The 21575-nt window shown below is 52.1% G+C and overlaps 1 protein-coding gene across 2 annotated transcripts; it reads left to right on the forward strand.

Annotated features, from left to right (window-relative positions):
• Window positions 1–6906: 6906 nt before the first annotated feature.
• On the forward strand, window positions 6907–17339 carry Unc93b1 (unc-93 homolog B1, TLR signaling regulator). Of its 2 annotated transcripts, XM_051145779.1 has the most exons (11): window positions 6907–7072; window positions 7452–7593; window positions 7968–8121; window positions 10745–10906; window positions 11092–11224; window positions 11532–11625; window positions 11853–11977; window positions 12769–12951; window positions 13265–13538; window positions 15186–15304; window positions 16700–17339. In XM_051145779.1, exons 1-11 carry the CDS (start codon window positions 6977–6979, stop codon window positions 17012–17014), a joined length of 1797 nt encoding a protein of 598 aa, XP_051001736.1. In that variant the 5' UTR covers window positions 6907–6976; the 3' UTR covers window positions 17015–17339. The 2 variants fall into 2 exon arrangements, with proteins under 2 accessions (XP_051001736.1, XP_051001737.1); XM_051145780.1 differs by lacking the exons at window positions 13265–13538; window positions 16700–17339 and having other exon boundaries at window positions 15186–15302.
• The last annotated feature ends 4236 nt before the right edge of the window (window positions 17340–21575 follow it).

Here is a 21575-nt window from a genome sequence, read left to right on the forward strand (position 1 = left end):
CTGACCTTGGCTCCAGGCCAGGTGGAAGCTGCAAGCTGCAATTTTACCATAACATCTACCTCATAGAGGCCTAGAGATAATTCTCTCAGACCACAGAACAGGAGGCAGGGCCCAGTGAAGGGCGACCCAGTTCGGTCCAGAGTCACACAGCAGTTCTGAGCATAGAGTGGGGGATAGTGGACGGGTGGGTGGGTGGGTGGAAGGCTGAGGTGGGAGTGTTTGCAGCCCTAAGGAGGAGAGCCTAGGTATTTCGGTGTGAAGGTGGGGCCCAGAGACAAGCTGTGCACCGCCACCCAGCCTTACCTACTCTGAGCCTCAGTTTCCTCATCTGTTAAAAAAAAGAGGTCAGACCCAGGGTCCAGAAAGAGTTTCAAGACAAGGCCTTCTGGTAGCTGTGTTCCAGGCTTCTGCCGGCCTATGACCCTTTGTCTACCTCCTGCTGCAGCCCACTCACAGACTTGTCACCCCAAAACCTCACATTTTACAATGAGAAAATGGAGCCCTGTGCGGGGACAGGCCTTGGCCACATAGCCTGTGCGTGGTAGAGCTACATCTGTCAATGTGCTGTCTCCCCAAAGACATCCCCTCTGCCTGCCACCCTCAGGACAGACATCGTGATGCTGTGTGTGGCTGAGGTGGCCCCTGGGGTCCTGCTCCTCTGCAGATGCAGAGCTGAGTCTGGCTCCATTCCAGGGGCACCTGTGGGAGCCGAAACAAAGAGGGATGATCCGGAGCAGCTACAGGGGGCAGACAGGCTGGCGATTGGATTACATGAGAGAGACAGCCTTCGTATTTCTGCCCTGGGCCACTGCTCAGTGTCTTTCCCCGCAGGTGCCCTGGGCCAGCCTGGAGGCTTGCTGGCCAGGGCCTCTGCGCCGACCTTGCACCTGGGAGATGCTCTTCGCCACCTCACCCAACTCCCCAGCCTACCTGGGAGGGCAAGAGAGGCCTTCAGGCCCTGCGCCCTGCTGACAGACTTGCAGGATTCAGCTAGTTGGGGTATGTGTAGGGCTGAGGGGGCCACTGAGGGCCTTGTCTTCCGCGTGGGATGGAGCCCCCAGCCGCCGCTTGTCACGTGGATCAGCATGTGACAGCTCTGCTGTGCTAGTGTCTGGAACTGAGCCAGACAGACGCACAGGCAGAACGGCTGTCATGTAGGGCTGAGCTGGGGCTGAGCTTGTAGCTCTCTGCCAGAAATCAGGCCCAGAGAGGGTCAGCCACTGGTCTGAAGCCACACAGCAAATAAGGGGCTCATCTGGGAGAGATCCTAATAAGAAGGCGGGATGTTGGGGGATTCCGAGAGCCTCTGAGAGCAGGCTGTCAGGGACTTCCCTAAGAGTTCAGGGGTTATATTTGTCTCAATTCAGGAATGGCCTCCAATGAGGCCCATAGGAAGTCCAAATTTCTAGGGCAAGGCACCTAAGGTGGTCCAGGGGCGTGGGACTTAGTTGAATCATTGTCAGCATGGTGCAGCCTAGAGTCCCTTGAGAGAAGAAATGCCTAGGTCACACTCACCTGCGGCTGTGTCTGTGGAGGGCTGCCTCGACTGTAAATTGGCATAGGAGGGCCAGCCTGTTGTGGGAGGCAGCATTCTCTGGACAGGTGGTCCTAGGCTATATAAGAAAGCTGCCCTGTCTCGGAAAACAAAACAAAACAAAACAAAGGAAGCTGGCTGAGCCAGGCATGGTGGCGCACGCCTTTAATCCCAGCACTTGGGAGGCAGAGGCAAGAGGATTGCTGTGGGTTTGAGGGCAGCCTGGTCTACAAAGTGAGTCTAGGACAGTCAACGCTACACAGAGAAACCCTGTCTCAGAAAACAAACAAACAAACAAAAAGAAAAGAAAGCTGGCTGAGCATGAGCCTGCGCACACGGGAGCCAGGCAAGCAGCATCCTCACGATTTGTCCCTGCTGGCCTTTAGCTGTGATGTGAGTACCTTGGTCAGACCCTCAAGTCCTTGCCTTGGTCCTGCCTTGACTTCCCTCAGTGATGGGCTGGACCTGAGATTATGAGCCGAATAAACCCTTCCCTCCACTAAGCTGTTTGATCACAGCAGAAAACAAACTAGAGTGTTCCCCAGGAAGGGGACCTGGGGGGCAGTGTGCCCCCTCGTCCTTTCCTTGTTCCTTGTCCCCTCCTGGGAATGGGGCCTGGAATTCATGTCCTTGTCAAAAGGAGCCCAGAGTAGGTGGTGCCTTGGGGACCACGCCATGCAGTGGGGACTTCCAAAGCTGGAGACAGGCCAGAAGCCCTCACTGTCCTTATGGCGGTCCCCTGGGGGAAGGGAGACAGGCACAGATGGGCTGAGGAATGCGGTCTGAGCCTGAGAGCCCCTCATCTGCAAACAAGACCCGACCAGGCCACGTAGCCCTGATGGAGTCTCTGGCCTCACCTGTCACCTACCTGCATTGCATGGAGTCTCTGGCCTCACCTGTCACCTACCTGCATTGCAGGCTCTGGAAAGAGCCTGTTAAGACTCCTGGAACACAGCAGGAGATGGCTGTGTGGAGCTGGCCTCTTGCCTGCCCTCCTGAGGAAGTGGTGCCTTGAGCTTTGTCCTCAACACCAGGGACAAAGAAAGAGGGTGTAAGTGGAGTGCTCTTAGCACTCACTAAGTGCCAAAACCCCTTGGCATCAGTGAGCAGGGATTGCCAGTCACTTGCCCTCAGGAAAGCTGGTAGGCCACATGTCCTCAAACTATACCCAGGCATCCAGCTGAGACTGCAGGCCCAGAGAGAGGCGGCCACTCAGCCTCCAGACAGGTAATGACACATGGAGATTCACACTACCTCGGCCTAACCCCACCCACGGCATTTTCTGAATGTGTGGAATCCTCCTCCCTCAGCGAGGTCCTCTCTCCGGGGACCACGTGTAGATAGCGTCAGCTTTGTTTCCTGGCCACTTGCTGGGAGGAACTGGGTGGCCCTTGTGTCATTTGGTTTGGGACCGGCCTGAACATCAGCACCACCTGTGAGGCTGGGGTTTTTGAGACAAGATCTCATTTTGTAGCCCAGGCTGGACTCATATTTGGAGCGTGTGCCTCTGTGTCAGCTTCCTGAGTGCTGGGCTTATGAGTCTGAGCTGCCACAGCCCACTTTCTCTTATTCTTTCTGTGAGGGACATCAATTACTGTCATAAAGAGAATTTAAAAACATGAAATGGGCTGGTCATGGTGGCGCACGTCTTTAATCCCAGCACTCGGGAGGCAGAGGCAAGTGGATCTCTGTGAGTTCGAGGCCAGCCTGCTTGCTCTACAGATTGAGTTCCAGGACAACCAGGGCTACACAGAGAAACTCTGTCTTGAAATCCCCACGCCCCACCCCAGAAGCAAAACAAAAACAAAAAAACCCATGAAATGTTATTGTAGAGAAGGTATTGGAAAGCATGTGGGGTATAGTACTGGTGACACCAGTACTGGGGTGTCATCTTGAGCTGTCATGGCCTGACTAGAGGTGGCAGGGACAGAATTGCCAAGTTCTCTGTTCTGCAGGTCACACTGGGTACCTACCTAGGCGACCTCTATCAGCCTAAAGCTCTCTGACAGATGTTTCACAATCCACCTGAATGTGTGTGTGTGTGTGTGCATGCACACGTGCACGCGCATACATGTGTATGGTATAAAGTGTGTGTGTGCTAATGCATATAGTGGTGTGTGTGTGTACATGTGTGGTGTGTATGCATGTGTGTATGTGGTGTGTATGTGTGTGTACATGTGTATAGAGGTATGTATGTGTGATGTGTGGTGTGGAGCGTGTGTGTTAATGTATATAGTGGTGTGTGTGTACATGGGTATAGTGGGGTGTGTGTGTGTATGTGTGTGTGTGTGCATGTGTGTGCTCGAGTGTTTGAGTGCCACGTCGTGTTGTGGAGGTCAGGAGATGACCCATAGAAATCATTCTCTTGTACTCTTTGGTGCTCCAGGATTGAACTCAGATTTGGCAGGAAGCATCTCCACTGGCTGAGCCATGTCTCATTTCCGTCCTTAAATCAGTGGCTGACTGAGAGGAGGACACAGGTTTTAGCAACATGGTCCTGGCCTCTTCCCTGGCACACAGGGACCTCTGCCAATATGATTGAAGGGTGCACTCCTGAGAGGACACACACACACACACACACACACACACACACACACACACACACACACACTGCCTTTTCCACTCCCTGCCCTCTGAGCCCACTCCCTGCAATACACATCCATCTCAGCTGCTATGTTTTCACTGTACCTCACACTTGCCCTCTTAATTCTGTAAGACTGCATCCTCTTGGTGTGTCAAAGTCCACTGCCATTCCCAGCACTGTGATCACTCACCCCGAGGCTTACCACGGCCACCACATGGACTTCATTATTGCACTGGTGTCCACTCTGGCTGCAGCCACTCAGCTCCAGGCTTCCTAGTGCCCACTGTATGCCCACTCTCCTGCCTCCTCCATGCCCCCACACCTCTGGCACTGCCCCTTCCTCTTCTTTTTCTTCTTCTTCCTCTTCTTTTTTTTTTTTTTTTTTTTTTTTTTTTTTTTTTTTTTTTTTTTGGTTTTTCGAGACAGGGTTTCTCTGTGTAGCCTTGGCCATCCTGGACTCACTTTGTAGACCAGGCTGGCTTTGAACTCACAGCGATCCGCCTGCCTCTGCCTCCCGAGTGCTGGGATTAAAGGCGTGCGCCACCACGCCCGGCTTTCTTCTCCTCTTCTTTTCTTTCTTTTTCTTCCTTCTTTTAAAGACAGGGTCTCGTATTGTAATCAATTCTGATTTCAAACTCAGGATGTAGCAGGATGGCCTTTAACCCTGATTCTCTTTTTTCCACTTCTTCTGCTGCTGCTTTTTTGTTTTGTTTTGTTTTCTGTTGTATTTGTTTGTTTGTTTTTCGAGACAGGGTTTCTCTTGTAGTCCTGGCTGGCTGTCCTGGACTCTCTTTGTAGACCAGGCTGGCTTTGAACTCACAGAGATCTGCCTACTTCTGACTCCCAAGTGCTAGGATTAAAAGTGTGCGCCACCACACCCAGCTTTTTTCCACTTCTTGTATCTTGGATTTATTGGTACTCACAGCCACAGCCAGTTACATAGTGCTGGAGACCGACCCAGAGCTCTGCTCATGGTAGGGAGCACCTGACCAACTGAGCTACATCCCCACCCCCACTCTTGCTCCTTTCGTAGAGCTGTAGGCACCAAGCTGCAGGAGCCCACCTTTCTCCTTGGTTCAGAGCAGTGCCCTCTGTCACCTGGAGAAAACCTGCCACTCAAAAACCTGAAGCTTCTGCAAATTCAGCCTGTCCCCATGCTTCCGCCCCTATCCACTCACCTGTTTGTTTTTAGGTATGATACTCTCCGTGAGGGGTACTTGGCAAGCAGTCAGCTTTGAAGACAATAAAGTCACAGAAACCAGATGGGAAACAGCGGTTCATATCCCTGACCAGGATGGCTTCATGTTCTGATATTGAGAGCTACAAAAAAGACTCCACCCCAAGGAGTCCTGTAAAGTGTGTGTGTGTGTGTGTGTGTGTGTTTTGTTTGTCTGTTTGTTTTTTGTTTTTGAGATAGGGTTTCTCTATGTAGCCTTAGCTGTCCTGGACTTGCTTTGTAGATCAGGCTGGCCTTGAACTCACAGAGATCCACCTGTCTCTGTCTCCCAAATGCTGGGATTAAAGTCATGTGCCACCTTCAAGATAGAAAGTGTCTATGTTTTATGTGTGAGTAAACTGAGGGATGAAGAGATGGAATTGGTTTCTTTTTATTATTTATGCTTGTCTTTTGTCTTTGAGACAGGGTTTCTCTGTGTAATCCTGGCTGACCTGGAACTCACGCTATATACTAGGCTGGCCTCAAACTCACAGAGATCTGTCTGTCTCTACTTCCCAAGTGTTAAAGGTGTGTGCCACCATCACCCAGACTCGAATTGGTTTATGTCACAAAGCCATGCAGTGGCTGACTTAAGACTGGAACTAGTATCTCCTGAGGCTGGGTTCCAAGATACATACCAATTGCAACAGCACACACACATACACACACACACCACAACACACACAGTACACACCGCCACACCACACACCAAACGGGCACACACCACACACACACACCACACCACACACACCACAGTACACACGCCACACACACACCATACATGCACACACACCACACACACACACCACACCACACACACCACAGTACACACGCCACACACACACCATACATGCACACACACCACACACACAACCACACCCACACACACCACAGTACACACGCCACACACACACCATACATGCACACACACCACACACACACACCACACCACACACACCACAGTACACACGCCACACACACACCATACATGCACACACACCACACACACACACCACACCACACACACACACCACACCACACACACCACAGTACACACGCCACACACACACCATACATGCACACACACCACACACACACACCACACCACACACACCACAGTACACACGCCACACACACACCATACATGCACACACGTACACATACATATGCCGCCACACATATACACTATACACACACATACACACCAAAAACAACCCAAACCACACACATACATACTACACCACACACACACCACACACACTATACACACATAACACATGCACACACAACATACACTACACATTACACACCACCCACATAAACACACACATATATAAACACAAAACCCACATACTACACACTGCGCACACATACATATACCCCCCCACGACTCATACATAAACCACACACACATATATACACATACACAAACACAAAAACTACACACACTACACCACATGCACCAAACACACCACACTACACCTACACATCAAACACACACACACACACACACACAGACACTACTTCTGTAAGGAGGCAGTCCACGGGGTGGGGCCTACTGGACGGGGCGGTCTCTGATGAAGGAAGTACCAACCTGCTGCTGTCCAGAACAGCGCTGGTAGCACTAGGTCTCTATCTGGCCATGGAGGCGGAGCCGCCGCTCTACCCTGTGGCAGGGACCGCAGGCCCTCAAGGGGATGAAGACCGGCTCGGAGTTCCCGATGGGCCAGAGGCTCCGGTGAGCAGGGTGGGAAATACAATGGGACACCGGTCCCATTGCCTCTCAGGGCATCTGGGAGGGGAAGCGACCCTAGGATGGGAGCCGCAGACCCTGGAATGACGGACGGGGACTCCAGACGGGGGACGGGGCCTCAGAGTGAGGACACACCTCCGGATAAGGGAAAAGTGGAGCCGGGCGTGGGGAACACGGATCTTGAGAAGAGGGACCAGGACTCTGGGTCAGGGGATCGGGCCTCTACGATGGTAGACACCTGGGGTAGGGTGCGAGAACCCTGGGATAGGAACTAGGACCCTGGGTGGGGAACCCAGACTCCTGGGAGGCGGAGTGGGGGCAGGAGGACCGGGGAGTCAGGGTGTGATTAGTGATCGGCTCGCAGCTGGACGAGCTGGTGGGCGCGTACCCCAACTACAACGAGGAGGAGGAGGAGCGGCGCTACTACCGCCGCAAGCGCCTCGGCGTGATCAAGAACGTGCTGGCGGCCAGCGCGGGCGGCACGCTCACTTACGGCGTCTACCTGGGTAGGGCGGACTTACGAACCCTGCTGTCTCTCCGCCACCCCCATCCACCCCCCCCCCCCTTCCACTCCCGAGCTGGGAAAGAGAAACCTTGCGGCCAGCTGGCCTCCTTCCCCTTTCACTTCCCGGGTCAGAGCTACTGTTGCCGTGGAGTGCGCTTAGGACAGGGAGGATGGGGGCTGGGGGTGGGGGGACGGGGGTGTCCTGCAGGCCAGTGACTAGGCGGGTGGGTGGCAATAGTCATCTTTCCTCCCTACCTGATGAGCATAGGAAAGGGTCGCATAGGTGACTGGGCGCCCTGCCAGCCTTGCCACATGGGCCTCTGGTTGCTTTGAGCTGGGCTGCTTAGAGCCCTCCACGATGCCCCCTGTCCCCAGGCCTTCTGCAGATGCAGCTGATCCTGCACTATGACGAGACCTACAGGGAGGTGAAGTACGGCAACATGGGGCTGCCGGACATCGACAGCAAGATGCTGATGGGTATCAACGTGACCCCCATCGCTGCCCTGCTCTACACACCTGTGCTCATCAGGTGCTAAAGCTGCCGTCCCCACCCCCTCCCCCGACTTTCTCCGGCGCAGAGACTGCTGGACCATGAGGCTGCCCTGGTGTTTTGGAGGGAGGGGACCTGGAACTGCAGAGAGGCCTTGCTTGCCTGGGAGAGTGAGAAGGAAAAGGGGAAATCCCTACTAGAAGAGGAACCGAGAGCTACCCCCTCCCCAGCTCCCCGCCGCCTCCCCGCCTTCCTGCCTGGCTGCACATTCGGTTTCATGCAGGCTCTAGCTTGGTGACATCCTTCTACCAGGCCCACTGTGACTTCCTGGGCTGGAGCTGTGAAGTTCCCAGCACAGCACAGGTCCTCAGCCCAGTGAGCCATGACTGTGTTGAAAGGCAGTTCTGACAGAAAGGGCTTTAGCTAGGCAGAGGCTCAGTTTGGAGCCTTCATGAAGCTCCAGGGCATTTATGGTCCAACCTCCTGGCCGCTGCACAAATCCCGCACGGCCTGTGGAGACTCCTGAATGGGTACATAGGGTGAACGGGTTCTAGCTCCTATCTTTTTTTTTTTTTTTTTTTTTTAAAGACAAAGTCTCATTACATAGCTCTGGCTGGCCTGGCACTCACTTTGTAGACCAGGCTAGCCTCAAGCTTGTGATGCTCCTCCTGCCATTGACTCCCAAGCATAGGGATTACAGATGTGCACACCATCCAGGCCTCCCTGCCTTCCTTTTGAAGTTAACTAAGAGCTGTCTCCTCAACAGGTATGGTGGCGTACACATTTAGTTCTAGCACTCAGGAGGCAGAGGCAGGCCCAACTCCGTGAGAGATCTCTGTCTATAGAGTTCCAGGATAGCCAAGGCTACACAGTGAAACCATGTCTGTCTCGAAAACCAAACCAAACCAAACCAAACCAAACCACAGCTGTTTCCTAGAGTCCTAGGCTTAAGGACTCTGAAAGGGTTTTATGGCTCTTTGCTTGTTTGTTTGGAGACAGGAGTCTTAGTGAGGATTTCTGTTGCTATGATGAAGTACTGATCAAACGCAGCTTGGGGAGGAAGGGTTTGTCTCGTGTTATAGCTTGTGGTCCCTCATCCAGGGACGCCAGGGCAGGAGCTCAACCAGGCGGGAAGATGGAGAAACAGGAGCTGATGCAGAGACCACAGAAGGGTGCTGCTTACTGGCTTGCTCCCGTGGCTTGCTGAGCCTGCTTTCTTATAGAACCCAGGACTACCAGCCCAGGGCTGGCCCCACCTAAGTGAGCTGGGCCCTCCCACATCGAGAGGCAATCTAGAACATGCATTATAGGCTTCTTTTCAGGCTCATCTGAAAAGATGAGCATTTTTTTTTTCAATCGAGATTCCTTCTTCCCAAATGACTCTAGTTTTGAGAGAGAGAGAGAGAGAGAGAGAGAGAGAGAGAGAGAGAGAGAGAGAGAGAGAGAGAGAGAGAGAACTAGCCTGCACACAGGGTCTCACCCTGTAGTGCCAGCTGACTCTCAGAATCCTGCTGGTTCAGCCTCCTGAGTGCTGGGACTACTGACATGTTATAAGGCTGGCCAGCTTTATACCTCTTGACACTTAACAGTGAGCCCCTATTTTGTCCCATCGTACAGCCAGGGTGGCTGCTCTTACCTTAGGCATGAAGCAATCTTTCAGCTTCGACAGAGGGGAAGGTGGTAGTCAGCAGGTTAGAGACCTGGCTGAAAGCCATATGCTTGTCTCCCAGCAAATCGCCATGCCGCTTTGTCCAAGGGCTGTGTAGCCTTCACACCCACTAGCTGTGTATGCCTGTTTGTTCGTTTTCCTTTTCAACTGTTGGCGATCGAGCCCAGGACGTTACGCATTCCAGGCAAGTGCTTTACCCCTGGGCTGTAGCACTTACCCTAATGTGTCTGTCATATATTGACTTTATTTACTTATAGATAGGATCTCATATATCCCAGGCCGTGTGTATGCTTAGTGCTCCTGGAGGCCTGAAGAGGTGTTGGATCCTTTGATACTGAAGTTACAGCCAGTTGTGAGCCACCATGTGCGTCCTGAGAATTGGACTGGGTCCTTTAGAAGGACAGCCAGTGCTTTAGTGCTCTTAACCACTGAGCCATCTCTCCTGCCCCTACCTTTTTTTTTTTTTTTTAATTACATTTATTTATTTAATGTGTGTGTAGGTATGTGTATAGGCTGGAGGTCCATCTCGTTTTGGTTTTTTTGAGGCAGGCTCTCTCACTTGGTCCCAAGGCTTGTCACTTAGACTGGGCTGGCTGGCCAGTGAGCCCCAGGGATCTGCCTGCCCCCACTTCCCCAGTGCTGGGATTACAAGTGTATGCCAGTGTACCTGGCTTTTCACAGTAGTGCTGGGGGTGCAACACAGGTCCCCATGCCTGTTCAGCAAGTGCTTTACTGCACGAGTGCTCTTCCCTGGCCTGCCCTCTTGTTGTATATCCTTATAATGACTATGAGACACCTGGGCCATGCCGCTGCTGTGAGCACAGGCCGCTCTGCCAGCCTGCATCTCTCAGACTGCATTGTTGCGCCCCTGACTCCCAGGCCAAGGGAGTCCCCTGACTTCCCACAGCCTTAGGGACTAGGACCTGAGGCCCTGAGGGTTTCAGGCCACAGCAATCCCCAGCCCTCAGTACCAATGTCTCTCCCTCTGTACAGGTTTTTCGGTACCAAGTGGATGATGTTCTTAGCTGTGGGCATCTATGCCCTCTTCGTCTCTACCAACTATTGGGAACGCTACTACACGCTGGTGCCCTCTGCTGTGGCTCTTGGCATGGCCATAGTGCCTCTCTGGGCCTCCATGGGTAACTATATCACCAGGTAAGCCTGGCGGGCAATGGAGTGGATGCTGGAGAACCGGTAGCTGGGGACCCCCAGGCAAGCCTTTTACTCTGCTGGGCCTCAGTTTCCCCCACCGAAACCGGCTAGCTGATAGCTATGGTTGCAGGAAGGAGAAGTGTGGTGGAGGGCAGAGTGGGGAAACGCCCTCACGCTCTGTACTGCAGGATGTCCCAGAAGTTCTACGAATACTCCCACTATAAGGAGCAGGATGAGCAGGGGCCTCAGCAGCGGCCTCCACGCGGCTCCCACGCACCCTATCTCTTGGTTTTCCAGGCGATCTTCTATAGCTTCTTCCATGTGAGTGCTACAGGAAACCCCGGGGGGGGGGGAGGTGGGGGCTGGTGGAGTATTCTAGATTAGTCCAGCCCTCCCGAGCCAAACCTTACTTCCCTGTGGAGATGGAGACCTCTTCCCTGTCCACTGTGATCAGGAGGCAGTTCTCCTGCCACGAGCACCCCGTCACTGCTACTGGGCTGTCCCTAGGGGATGGGAGAGCTGCTGCTCCCCCCACCAGAGGCCATGTCCAGTCCCCTCCCTCCCTAGATCTTACCTCCTGTTTGGTTCTGTCCCTGGGCTCTGATCCCAACTGCCCTCTGGCCCACAGTTGAGCTTCGCATGCGCCCAGCTGCCCATGATTTACTTCCTTGACAACTACCTGTATGACCTGAACCACACACTGTTCAACGTGAAGAGCTGCGGTCAGTCCTGGGGGGAGGGGTAGGACCTCCAAAGCCTGCTTCCCTCTTCAGAAAGCCCCTCCCTTTCAGCTTTCAGGGCTGCGTGGTGCGGTGGTTGGAGGTGGGAGGTGGATTCTGTCCCCTTCACAAACCACCACTCCAAAGGAGATTGCTGGGAGAATCTTTCCCTGTCCCTACTGTGGTCTGGCTGCAGTATACCCTGATCGCGTCTCCACCCACCTTCCCAGGCACTAAGAGCTATGGCATCCTGACGGGCTTCAACAAGACGGTTCTACGGACCCTGCCTCGCAGCCGAAACCTCATTGTTGTAGAGAGCGTGCTCATGGCAGTGGCCTTCTTGGCCATGCTGCTGGTGAGGCTCGGGTTGGTGGGGAGGAGGGGGTGGGAGCGAAGGGTTCTCTACCTGTAAGCGCTTGCTTGTATGTGGGCTTGGTCCGGGTAGCAAGCCTGGAGCCAAAGTAAAGAATCAGGACTGAATTCTGGTTCCCCATAGACCAAGGCTGGATGGAGTTGGGATCCAGAGGAAAAAGGACAGAGGGGGCGCAGGTCTTACAGCGATGGTTGTGATCTTTGAGGGGACTAGGAACACCACCCAGGCTCGTGGGCTGGCAAATGTCACTCAGGACTGAGGGCAGTTCTGGAAGGCAGAGCTGAAGCTCTGAGGGACCTGAGCAGGGAGGTGTGGTTTGTATGGCTTTAGGTCGAGAGACAGGGCTAAGGGAGTGCGGAAAAGCGGGGCGGGGCCTCTGGGTGTGTCTGGGGTGGAGCCTTGGGCTGAAGTCTTGAGGGGGTGCCGCAAATTCAGCAGCGGGGCGGGGCCTCGGGACTACAGCCCTTTTCTTTCTTTCTTTCTTTCTTTCTTTCTTTTTTTTTTTTTTTTGGGTTTTTGAGACAGGGTCTCTTTTTGTAGCCCTGGCTGTCCTGGAATTATGTAGACCAGGTTGGCCTAGAACGCAATGATAACCTCCTGCCTCTGCCTTCCCAGTGGTTAAAGACGTTTGCCACCACACCTGGCATCGGATTGCAGCCGTGTGGGCGTGTGGGGGGATGGGGGGATGGGGGAGGTGTCTCGGGCTGAGACCTGTGGGGGTTGTCCAGGGCGGGATGCCTGGCTGATGGTCCCTTCACAGCTCCCGTCTGCAGGTGCTGGGCCTGTGTGGAGCCGCTTACCGGCCCACGGAGGAGATCGATCTGCGTAGCGTGGGCTGGGGCAACATCTTCCAGCTGCCCTTCAAACATGTGCGTGACTTCCGCTTACGCCACCTGGTGCCCTTCTTTATCTATAGCGGCTTTGAGGTGCTCTTTGCCTGCACTGGTTTTGCCCTGGTAAGTACAGACAAGACGTCTTGCTAAACTTGAATTTCAGTTGCACAGCATATACGTGTCTAAGTATGGTACAAGCGTAACCTGGATTATCCCATTCCCTCTTTCTCTTGCCTCTCTCATGCCCATTGCCTTTCACCCTGAACAAATCACTTTCCACTTTCTGTAGTTAGAATGGCGATGCTCCCGCCCTTTCTTACCAGCCTTAAAGGGAGTTAGCACCAGGAGATCCATAAGAGGACAAGGTGTGGCCTAAACTGGCTTCTGGGGTGGGAAGGGCCTGGACCAATCGTCTTCCTCTTGCTCTTCTCCTTAGGGCTACGGCGTGTGCTCCGTGGGGCTGGAGCGGCTGGCCTACCTGCTCATAGCTTACAGCCTGGGTGCCTCAGCGGCCTCGGTCCTGGGGCTGCTGGGACTGTGGCTACCTCGCTCTGTGCCCCTCGTGGCTGGGGCAGGGCTGCACCTGCTGCTCACTCTCAGCCTCTTTTTCTGGGCCCCGGCGCCTCGAGCCCTCCAGCACAGATGGATCCTTTACTTCGTGGCTGCCCTCTGGGGTGTGGGCAGTGCCCTCAACAAGACCGGACTTAGCAGTGAGTACAGCCTTAGGAACTGGCATGTCTGGGGGTGGCAGGCAGGCAGTGGCCACCTCTAGGTGGTTCAGGGCTGTAAACATCCTATGGGGATCTACCCTGGCATTCTGTGGACATAGTAGAGGTAGGTGGAGATTGCTTGGCATAACCTGGGGTGGAAAGAATTCTGTGGACAGTGTAGAGATGGTCGGGGAAGTCCCATGGACATTCTGGAAGGATGTAGGGGTTCTGTGATGCTCAGTGGGCATCACACTGAGGGGAATATGTGTGAAATCTTGTGGACACACAGGGTGGGCGAGGGCTGGGTGTGGAGACATACCAGCAGTCAAGGATTATGTTGGCATAATTTCCATGCCACAGGAAGCAGATCCTGGAATCCAGGGCCCAGGGAGGGGAAGAGTGGCAGGTGCTTGTCCGTACTCCAAGGTGTAGGTACAGAACTGGACTCTTTCTTTTCTGTTTCTTTTTCTCAGGGTCTCACTATATAGCCTCGGCTGGCCTGGGATTCATCATATAGGTCTCAGACTGGCCTTGAACCCATAGAAATTTACGTGTTTCTGCCTCTCTAGTGCTAGAATTAAAGGCATGCACCACCACACTCAAACATTTCCTTCTTCTTCAAATATATATATATATTAAATTTTTAAAAAGATTTATTTTATTTTATTTTTATTATTATTATTATTATTTTTTTTTTTTGATTTTTCGAGACAGGGTTTCTCTGTGTAGCCTTGGCCATCCTGGACTCACTTTGTAGACCAGGCTGGCCTCGAACTCACAGCTATCCGCCTGCCTCTGCTTCCTGAGTGCTGGGATTAAAGGCGTGCGCCACCATGCCCGGCTCTATTTATTTTATTTATTGCATATGAGTGCTTTATCTGCAGAAGAGGGTATCAGATTACATTATAGATGGTTGTGAGCCACCATGTGGTTGCTGGGAATTGAACTCAGGACCTCTGAAAGAACAGGCGGTGCTCTTAACCACTGAGCCATCTCTCCAGCCCCAATTTTTATTTAATTTTATTTTATGTGCATTGGTGTGGGGGTATCAAATCCCTTGGAACTGGAATTACAGACAGCTGTGAGCTGCCACGTGGGTGCTGAGAATTGAACCCTGGTCCTTTGGAAGAGCAGACAGTGCACTTAACCACCGAGCCATCTCTCCAGCCCACTCAATATTTTTTAAGACAAGACCTTACACTATAGCCCAGGGTAGGTACATAGCTCACTATATAGCTCAGGCTGGCGTCAACCTTATAGTAAGTAGTTTGATCCCTGAGTACCCTCCCACCCCACCCCCATCCTGAGCACTGGCATCTCATTTCCCTGTCTGTCCAGCGCTGTTTCTCTACCACCTTGTGACGATCCCTCAGGAAAATAGCCCCCTCCCACTTCATTCTAGGCTTGACTTGTGGAAAGTTGTTTGCTGAAAGGAGTTCTCTCGAGAAACAGCAACTGAACGCTGGGCACATTGCTTGGGCGTGTGGGGGCGTGGTCAAAGGCAGGGCTCGGTGGAGAGGGATCTTGCACCTCTAGGCGCGTCTTAACAGTGTAGTAACCAAAGTCTCCACTAGGGGCCAGGCAAGGATCGGCACACAGCTCCTGTCGGTACTCCTTCCTTACCAGTCTTGCCCTTTCTGCCTGCAGCACTCCTGGGCATCCTATATGAGGACAAAGAGAGGCAGGACTTCATCTTCACTATCTATCACTGGTGGCAGGCTGTGGCCATCTTCGTTGTGTACCTGGGCTCCAGCTTACCCATGAAGGTGAAGTTCGGGTGTCCCTGCCTCACTGGGAAATAGACCCTGATTTTAAAGCCTCCTGAAAGGCACCACTTTCCAAAGGCCAGACACTTAGCCAAGGACCACTTAGTCCACAGGGTAAACCCTAACCTATCACCCCACTTACTGCTCCACCTGTTAGCCTTGGTCCCTGTGGGCACACCCAGCTGAACTGTGGGTTGTTTGACCATCTGTTTCTAGACTTCTGGACACCCAGGGGCTCTGTAGGAATGAGCTCCTCCATTTTTATGTTGTTTTGAGACAGGGTCACACTATGTGGCTCTGGCTGCTCTGGAATTCACTGTGTAGTCCAGGCTGGCCTCGAACTCACAGAGATCCGCCTGCCTCTGCCTCCCAAGTGCTGGGATTAGAGGCAGATGCCACCACGCCCAGCTTTTGTTTTGTTTCCAACTGTGCTGGAGATGGGCCTCAGGCCCATTCTGGCTACCCATCAACTGTACTTTAAGCTCTTAGTCCGCTCCCAACCCCAGCACGTCATTTTAGCAGGTCCTTGTCATATGTTTTTGTTCCCTTTGTCTGTCTTTGGGTCATGGTCTCAAAGGTATCCAAGATCAACCTCAGCCTTCTGTGGGCCGAGATGATGGGAGTGCACTAACAGGCTCAGCTTTGTGCAACAATTTTTAGAAAATGAAATGAAATGAATTGAAATAACAAGGAATCGGAATGCAAATATAAATGTATTTGTTTGGGGTTTTGTTTTGGGGTTTTTGTTTTGTTTTGTTTTGTTTTTGGTGTTTTGTTGTTGTTGTTTTTTGAGACAAAGTTTCTCTGTGTAGCCTTGAGTGTCCTGGACTTGCTTTGTAGACTAGGCTGGCTTTGAACTCACAGAGATCCTCCTGCCTCTGCCTCCTGAGTGCTGGGATTAAAGGCATGTGCCACCACCGCCTGGCCTTTGTACACACACACACACACACACACACACACACACACACACACACACACGTATATATATATATCTCCACCCCCCAGACATAGTCTTAAAATATAATCGCAGCTAACCTTGAACTCTTAGACTATCCCTACCCCCTTCCCAAGTGATGGGATTGCAGGTGTATGCCTCTATGCACACCTGTGTCCTGTCAGGCCAGGGAATAATTCAACTATGGTCCAGGGAAGCCAGGCCTGCTTTTACACTTTCGTGTTTTCTCTGAGACAAAGGGATTGGACCCCATTTTGGTTGTGAAACTGAGTCCTGCTGGAAATATAGGGACTTCAAAGTCAGTGTGGGGATTTGAGCCTTGTCCTCAGAATCTGCCTGGGTGAGGAGACTGCAGAAGGGAGAGCCAGGAGGCTCCTGGTAGAGGAGGAGGAAGGCTCCAGAAGAAGGAGCATGGTGTCTCTCCTTTCCCTTGATCCCAGGCCAAGCTAGCAGTGTTGCTGGTGACCCTGGTGGCAGCAGCAACCTCATACCTGTGGATGGAGCAGAAGTTGCAGCAGGGACTGGTCCCGAGACAGCCGCGCATTCCGAAACCACAGCACAAAGTGCGTGGCTACCGCTACCTGGAGGAGGACAACTCAGATGAGAGTGAGATGGAGGCTGAGCAGGGCCAGAGGGACTGTGCAGAGGAGGAAGACGCACAGCTGGGGTCCCAGGGTGAGGAGTCAGCTGGCCCCTGCCGCAGGCCTTGTCCCTATGAGCAGGCTCTGGGTGGTGATGGGCCCGAGGAGCAGTAAGGGACCAGGGTGGCCAGCCTGACCCTCAGACTCAGTTTTCCAGCTTCCCAGCCTCAGTTTACTGTGTCTCAGGTTGAAGATCCCTCCTGAGTCACGCGCCATCTGCCAGAAGGACATTTTTCCGCTCTCAGAGGCTGGGGTCACCTGGAACTTCCTCCAGGGAAATGAGGGTCACCCTCCAGGACCCCTATTCCTAATCAAGGGGTATGCCTCGGCCTAAATCCGTGAGATCCCCTTCCTGCACGCCACACCTCAGGTCACGCTCTGTCTTATGACAGCTTTTGACTGCAGTTTCTATTTCTTGCCTAGGGGTTCCCCCACCTCAGAACAGGGGCACTCTTTTTTAAAAAATAGAAAATAATAAAGAGTTTTACATTTTCTGGAGAGGGTCTAGGTTGTGTTTCTGACAACCCATTCAGGTTTCTCCCCACAGAGCAGAATCCTTGGCTGGTTGTGGGGAGGGCTCAGTTACCTCAGAGGAAGCATCCCCTCAAAGCCCCACCAAGACCCATGTCTTCTCCAGGAAGTACAGCCTATTGGCTGCACCCCACCCACCCAGGAGGGAGGGTCACAGAAATGGTTTGCAGAGACCTCAGCAGAGGACAGAGTCTCTCCTGAGCTTAGAGAACAGGACAGGTGCTAGAGGTCACTCTCTCCCTCCATGTGGTCTGTGCCAGCCCATCCATCACCCACCCCAGCCCACAAGCCTGACCTTTTTACTCCTCAAGTGTATCTGCCCATGGTGCTCAGGGACTGCCTTTATTTACTCACCATGGATGAACCTGGTCACTGCCCTTTTCTTTGACAGCCTCAGTTAGGGTACCCAGAAACACAGAAGGGGCCAGATCCCCTGGCTCTGTCCACAGCCTTTCTTCACCTCCATCACTCACTCCATCAGAGGAGACTGAGACCCATTGTGAAGAGCCCTGAGTGGCTGGGTGAGAGTCCTGGCCGTCCCAGCCATGTTCTGGCAGGCTCTCTGCTAGGGTTGGGCCTTTTCCTCTCCTTAAAGACTCTTGGCCCTGGGCTGAAGACCACACCCCTGTCCCTATCTCACAGCTCCACACCAAGCTCTCCAGGGTCCTCTCTCCATGCCCAGGCCTTCATCTCTCCTGCCCTCCATCTCCTTTAGTCTCTAGTCATCCTTGGAGCCCAGCTCTGTGACCATTGGAGCCTACATTGCTTCTCTGTGGAATGTGTCTGCATAGGAGAATCGTTAGACCCTCAGACATCCCATGGTCCTGGAGGGAGCTCTGAGAGGCACAGCAGGAGACTGTTACATTTTCTATGGTTTGGGGAAAGCAGTGTGCCTTGTACACACTTGGTAACAAGCAGACCAGAAACAGTCACACTTGTTGCGAGGCAAACTTGGCAACAGGCCTGTGCTCGATGAGTTCGGTCTGGGTGTGGTCTCCCATTCCTGGGGAAGCTGAGGCAGGCAGATGGAGGATTGCCAGGGTTTGAGGCCAGTCTGTGTTGCATGCCGAGCTCGAAGCCACATCTAGTCACCTAGGAAACAAGTTTAAAGCTGACTCGCACTCTGTCCCAAAACAAACACCCAGAACAAACAGCACACAAGGACACTCGGTGGAGGCAGGTGTTGTCACATCCTGGTGGCAGGGATACAGGAGAATGACAACACACACACTGACACACCAAAGCCAACCCACAGAGCTACGATGGCCACCTGGAATCACAGTGTTTGGGAGACGTCAGCCTGGGCTACCTAGTGAGACTGTCACAAAAATGAAAGAAAGAAAGAAAGAAAGAAAGAAAGAGAGGGAGAAAGTGAGAAAGGTCTACTCAGGTAAGGCCAGTGCCACTAACTGGCAAAGCTAGAGAGCATATCTATGATTATTTAGTGCTATTTAAAAATATTTGTTTATTAAGATTTATTTTTAAAAAGATATATTTTTAAAAAGATATATGTTGAGGCATTTTTTTTTTTTTGAAACAGGGTTTCTCTGTGTAACCTTGGCTGTCTTGGACTTACGTTATAGATCAGGCTGGCCTCGAACTCATAGCAATCCACCAGCCTCTGCCTCCCAAGTGTGTGTGCCACCACATCCGGCTGTCAAGGTATTTTTTTAAAAAGATTTATTTATTATGTATACAATGTTCTGCCTGCATGTACATGTGCCTACCAGAAGAGGGCACCAGATCTCATTATAGATGGCTGTGAGCCACCATGTGGTTGCTAGGAATTGAACTCAGGACCTTCAGAAGAAGAGCCAGTGCTCTTAATCTCTGAGCCATCGTTCCAGCACCTTTCTTCATTTTTTAATTTTTTTTGATCCAGAGCAGCTCTACTTGTCTTGGAACTCACTATGTAGACCAGGCTGGCCTCAAATTCACAGAGATCCACCTGCCTCTGCCTCTCAAGTGGTGGGAATAAAGATGCGTGCTGTCTGCCTGGCCAAGATAATAAATTGCTTCTTATGTCACAGCTATGCCTACCATCTGCCCAGAGACCTCAGACCCTCAGCCACCATCTTACATCACAAGTTTCCACATCTCAGCTGCATTTTGTTGGGTCTCTAGTCTGGAGACAAAGGCACAGACCTTGACGACCTCCTCTACACTACAGGCCTCTCACCAAGAATGGTGCTTTAAAGCTTCTAGAAGAACTTCTCCTGGTTTCTTTCTTTCTTACTTAGTTTTTTGTTGTTGTTGCTGCTGTTGTTTTGGTTTTGGTTTTTGAGACAGGGTCTCTCTGTGTAGCCTTGGCTGTCCTAGACTTGCTTTGTAGACCAGGCTGGCCTTGAACTCACAGAGATCCCCCTGCCTCTGCCTCCCAAGTGCTGAGATTAAAGGCATGCGCCACCACATCCAGCAAGCTCTCCTGATTTCATAAGGACTTGGTAACGTCAGGAGATTAGAGCCTTGTTTTCTTTTCTCTCCACCTTATATAAACAATATATCAGCCTTTTCTCTGTTGCTGTGATAAAATATCCTGACAGAGACCACTGGAGGGAGAAAGGGCTTGTTTTGGGCTTATAGTTCATGTGGGGCGCAGTCCACCGTTCGTGGTGGGCGACATGGCAACAGGTAAGGAGATCATGGTGGCGGAGCATGAAGCTGACTGATCACACTTCCGTATCCACACCCAGGAAGCTCAGGGAACAGTGGGCGGGCCAGGGAGAGGGGTTCAAGCCTCCAAGTCTGTCCCCAAGTGCAGGGCCACCAGGTGTTCAGATACATGACTGTACCATGGCTGCCCTATGATAAAAACACAGAGGAACACGTTTGTGCCATTCTTTTTTGTTTTAAATTATTTTATATGCATTGGTGTTTTGCCTCCATTGTACGTCTGTGTGAGGGTGTCAGATCCCCTGGACCTACAGACAGTTGTGAGCTGTCATATGGGTGCAGCAAATTGAACCCAGGTTCTCTGGGAAAGCAGGTAGTGCTCTTAACTGCTGAGCCATCTCTCCAGTCCCACATCTGTGTCTTTCAATAAGGTCAGAATTGATTGCGCAAGCATAAATTCACACAGTTCAGCAGTCTTAATGATGGCAGTCTCCAAGACAATCCTGCCTACCTTGGTAGCCTGCAGACGCTATTCCGGTCTTAGTTGCTAACATTAATTCATATCACACAGCACATAGTAACTATACCTACATACACATATATACAAATGTTCAAGAGACTACAGCAGCATTCAGAAGTGGGCTGGAAGGAAAGCAAACTAATTTACTGATAGCAGGAGAGAATGCTGGATATGGTGATGAGCGACTTTAATCACCGCACTCACAGTAGAAACAGGATGATCTCTGGGAAATTGAGACCAGCCTGGTTTACCTAGTACTGTTGACAGAAAGAGCAGAGCTGAGGGAGAGCATTCCCTCCTGAGCTAACACCAGATGACCTTGGCGCCACAAATGGCCTATCTAAGGTTCACAAAGTTCTTGTAGGGAGAGAGAGAGAGAGAGAGAGAGAGAGAGAGAGAGAGAGAGAGAGAGAGAGAGAGAGAGAGAGAGAGATATTCAAGCTCACAGCTGCAACCAGAGATAGCGTTATTTGATAACAACTGACTCCCCCACTACCCTCCCCCCCACAAGATGGGATTACTAAGAAACAGACACTTCTCTGAGCAAATGGCGAACAAAGAAAGTTAAGCTATGAGTGGTCTTGGTGCCTTTTTTGGACATTAGGCCCCCTTATGTTAATTAGGACCCCCTGCTTAGGGGACCCTGGGGGGTGAGGAACTTATAAAAAAATTCCCAGGGAGCCGGACGTGGTGGCGCACGCCTTTAATCCCAGCACTCGGGAGGCAGAGGCAGGCGATCGCTGTGAGTTCGAGGCCAGCCTGGTCTACAAAGCAAGTCTAGGACAGCCAAAAATACCCAGAGAAACCCTGTCTCGAAAAACAAACAAACAAACAAAAAGTTCCCAGGTCAGCGTCTGGGTCGCTTCCCAAGACCTTTGATTTGGGGTCAGGGACGAACCAGCTCGGGCTGAATTATTAAATATTCCTCTGTGTTTACAGCGGCTTCGAGTCTTCTGGTTCTTTCTGGGGGATCTCAAAAGCTGGGCGAAGCACTTTAGTTAGGGTTACTAT

The sequence above is a fragment of the Acomys russatus genome, chromosome 5, assembly GCF_903995435.1.
Source record: "Acomys russatus chromosome 5, mAcoRus1.1, whole genome shotgun sequence".
Classification (NCBI taxonomy): Eukaryota; Metazoa; Chordata; class Mammalia; order Rodentia; family Muridae; genus Acomys; species Acomys russatus.